Source organism: Anoplophora glabripennis, unplaced genomic scaffold (assembly GCF_000390285.2).
Source record: "Anoplophora glabripennis isolate ALB-LARVAE unplaced genomic scaffold, Agla_2.0 scaffold4032, whole genome shotgun sequence".
Classification (NCBI taxonomy): Eukaryota; Metazoa; Arthropoda; class Insecta; order Coleoptera; family Cerambycidae; genus Anoplophora; species Anoplophora glabripennis.
Window position 1 is genome coordinate 1 of NW_019420106.1, and position 4338 is coordinate 4338.

The 4338-nt window shown below is 33.7% G+C and overlaps 1 protein-coding gene across 1 annotated transcript; it reads left to right on the forward strand.

Moving 5' to 3' along the window:
* Positions 1 to 908: 908 nt before the first annotated feature.
* On the forward strand, positions 909 to 4143 carry LOC111692839 (the record flags this gene model as incomplete). Its single annotated transcript, XM_023456963.1, has 4 exons — positions 909 to 1173; positions 1837 to 2127; positions 2178 to 2443; positions 3838 to 4143. Coding segments are annotated over exons 1-4 (980 nt in total), but the record flags the coding sequence as incomplete, so codon positions are not given.
* Between the last annotated feature and the right edge of the window lie 195 nt (positions 4144 to 4338).

The window sequence follows — 4338 nt, forward strand, 5'->3', positions numbered from 1 at the left end:
TCATGTTTATGTGTGGTATGGTTGGGTAGGGTAGTGCGGCTATGCAGCCTGGGATGCGTTTTGCTAAGGTGGCTTTTAGGCTAGCGCGGGAGGGGAGAGGTAAGGAGGGTATGTGTGCGTGTGCGTGTGTGTGTCGTATTCGTTTCTTGATCCTGGAGGTCTCTTAAACAGAAAAGGTTAGCAGCCAGGGGACTCCCAACAAAGATTCGTATCGTTTATACGAATCATACGGATACTACCCATCTCTACCTGGAACCTGTTCCTTCTCAAAAGAGAGTTTAAGTTGTGTCTATTACAGCTGTAAAATTCAGTTACATTTCGGTACTTGTAACTACTCGTTACTTTTTCATACAGTAATCGTTACTTCGGTTTAGTTATTCATGTAATCAAAGTTCAAAAGGTGCTGTACGGGTAGTACGAGTACTGCAGCAGTCGGATTATAACGGTTTGAGATCCGAAGTTACTTGTCTTGTATGCAGGTTAGGTAATCGGTACTACTACCTACAAATTTCGATTTAAAAACTTATGTTACGCAGCATTAAAGTGTTTAAATTATCAAAAGTAAATCATTTGATTTTCAGCTTGTATTTCGGTGATATACAGGAAATTTTCAGACTCAGTGTAGTGTAGCATTCTACAATATTTGAATTTCACGTTTAGATATATTGTAGTAATCTGTACAATTTTTAAATTCAAGATCTCGCTAATGATGGAGCAGAGTTCATTTTTGTTGCAGTGGTCAGTTTCGTTTTTACCAGTGGATTCGGCGATAGCTGTTCGGTATTCGGATCTACACCTACTCCTACTACATCTCTTTCAAAAATCGAGTACTCGAGTAGTGAAGTAACGATAACGTAATTTTTTTAGTAATCGTTACTTCGGATCGTGTCGAGTAACGAGTACTCGAATAACGAATAGTAACGATTTCTTACAGCTCTAGTGTCCATGCTCTGTGCTGTCATTTGAAACCAAGAAGGTTAGAACTGTTAGAAGTGACGGCATTATAATTTTGTCTCTGAGTAATTTTTATACTCAAAATAAGATTGTTGCAGAGCAATGAGTGATATTAAGAAAACTTCTTGTAGGCTTTGCCTTAAATATATAACCGATGAAAGTTTTGAAGTGATAGACGACGTTATTAGAGATATTCTAGATGGTCTTTTGCTGAACTTGGTAAGTCAGTGAAATATATTTAGATTACGTCTTAACAGTGTCAAGTGTAATGGTTGGTTTATAAAAAAGTATTAGTCCTAACTTAGCCGTAACTTAACCTTAATCTTAGTCCTAAAAAGTTAAATGTACAGAATGTAATGTATCGGTTTATAAAAATCCCTAGTCGTAAGGAGGTCTTAAGACATGACCTTGAAAGTTCGCATCTTTTAATTTTTCTAGGATTAAGACTAAGATCTGAGAAGTGCGCATGCACAAGTATTGCATTTCGTAGCATAGTGGCCTCCTGTCTTTGTCTATGGTGGTCGCCAATACGCCATTACCATAGTAATAGGTTATATTTTTCTTTTCACTCACCAACAAAACAAATAAAATAACATTACCACAGAATAATAAACAAGTATTATGCTGTGATATTACTAGCCATGCGCGTAGTCGAATCGCTCATTGGTTAATCTTAATAAAATTAGGACCACACATTGTTTTTATAAACGTGTACCTATTCTTAGGACTAATACTAAGATTAGTGTAAAGGTTAATACTAAGACTAAGACTAAGTTAGGACTAATACTTTTTTATAAACCAACCATAAGGCACCTTTTAGTGTTTAATTGTTATTTTACGCCACAGTTATTTTCTTTTTGGTTAAAGTTGCATATTTTTCAGAAAATTGATAGCGGGAGCAAAGAGGTTATATGTAACGTTTGCAGAAGAAAATTAAATGCTGCGTCAGAATTTAAATCGACATGTCTGAATACCGATAACACAATTATGCTTTATGCGGATAGCGAGAAAGCATTACAGCTTGACTTAAGAGAAGTATACATGCAGGAAAAGAAAAGTGGATTAGTTTGCAGTCAGAAAATATGTCGATTGTGTCTGCACCCAGTAGAAAGGGAGTTTAGGTGCATACGTGAAGAGGAACTTGAAGCTATTGAGAAATTGGCTCCTGAAATGGTATCAATGATATTAAATACTTTTTCTCTTTAAAAAACTATACTTTGCAGATTATAAGCATCGTCAAAGATCCCGTTGCATGTAAGCCATGCTTGGATTCTCTGTGTACTCACAACAGTTTCCTTAAAGATTGCTTAGAGGTAGAGGAACAAATTAATAATACTTTTGAATCTTCGGCCGCAAAACATCCAATAGATACGTCCCCACTTGATTTATTCATTAAGACTGAAAACTTGGACAAGGAATTCAATATTAACGAGATGAAAATGTCAATCAAAGCCGAAAGTATCGACATAAAATCGGAAGATGAAAGGAGGTAAGATAAGACTGTTCTAACATTAATTTAAAAAATGGCAGCTCGTCGTCCTGACACCGTCGTGATTTATATGATTAAAAATGTACCATACCATCTGATGATAAATTAATTGTAACAAATTATGGGATTTTGTCGGTTATAAACTGTATACTGTACAAATTTTTATCATATCATTAAAAGTTAGTGGAAAAAAATTTAAAATCATTGTAAAACTATCATTATGACTTTGAATCAGATATGGTACAAAGAATGCTATACTAGATTTTATTCCTTCAAATTTTGTTTGTCTGGCCAGAAATAGAAATTTCTCACGAAGTTACGAAACGATTAGTGATTATGTAAGCGGATTGCAAGAAGAAAAACCAGTTTAGCCTGATTTATACTCTTTAAATCCTTCTTAGGGAAAATTAATGTTTACGCTACTTTAAGGTAATTGACTTGATTCAAATTAAAAAAACATCTAAAAATTCTTATCAAATGAAGTCAAACAATATTCTACGATACCAGAAATCTAGGGATGCCAAAGCATCTTAACTGTTGATATTGCAGGAAATGACTATTTTATGAGCTACATGCCCTAGCTGATATCGAGTATACCAGAGCAATAACAGCTAGTAATAAATAGTTATTCAAAATAAAAACTGGAAATGATTTAGCTAAATATAATTAATACAAAAACACATTCAAAGAAGAATTTTGTATTTTTTGTTTCATACCTTTTGACAAAGATGAATACTAAAAAAAAACTACTACAATCCACATTTTATTTCCTTCAATGAGTTTTCTTAGACAAATTTTTTTGGTATCAGGGGATACAGAAAATCCATATATATTTCCCGATAGTAACTTCGATTGCTCCTCATGTATCGGACCTCCGGCAAAATCTGGAATTTCTGCCAGCTTGCAGAGAAAAAACAATTGCCTAAAATGTCACACAAAATATGAATAATTTGGAAAATATTTTACAGGCGGATGATCATAATAATGATAAATAATAAATAATTATACATCAGACAATAGCATGACAATACCAACAGCATAAAGACACATACCCATGTTGTACATACATACAAACAATATTGGAGAATAATTCGAATTATAATAAATTTATTAATAATGCCATTGTAGATTGTACTCAAATTATCCGTATCGCGACTTTTTATCGATGGAGTTATTGTGAGACTTTATAGATAGCATCTCGCAAATACCATTATTGAAATATAGTATAATTACTTATTATACATCTCACATCTTACATCTCATTAACTTCAAATGTAAATATGCCCATTTATTGTCATTTTCTGTAGAACGCAACATTTTAGCATGTGTCACCTATAACTCGTAAAAATTAAAACTTGATTTTTTAAAAATACCCTGTATGTGCAATTTTTTAGCAACACGCCACTGCAGAGCTTTGATATCATACCATTACAAGAGAGTGTCTGTAAAGATGAAGAAGAGGGTGGATGTAAACGTGAGAATGGATCAGAAATGAAAACCAAGCAGGAGCACAAAGTGTTGTACAAATGTGATAAATGTATTTACGAAACTGGAAGTAAGATCCGTTTTACGGCACACTGTGCGGGACACGAGAACAATTGGAAAACGTATAAATGTGAATCGTGTGAGTATGAAATTCAAAATAAGAAATTATTTGGGAAGCATTTGTTGAAGCATAAAGAAGGTTTGAAGGTTCAAATGTACAGGTGTAACGACTGCAATTATGAAACTAAATACAAAAGTAATATCAAAAAACACCAACTAAAACATAAAGATCCTTTGCAGGTTCAAATGTACAAGTGTAACGACTGCGAATTTGAAACTAAATACAGTTATGCTGTCAAAAGGCACCAACTGAAACATAAAGATCCTTCGCAGCTTTGCCTTAAATATAT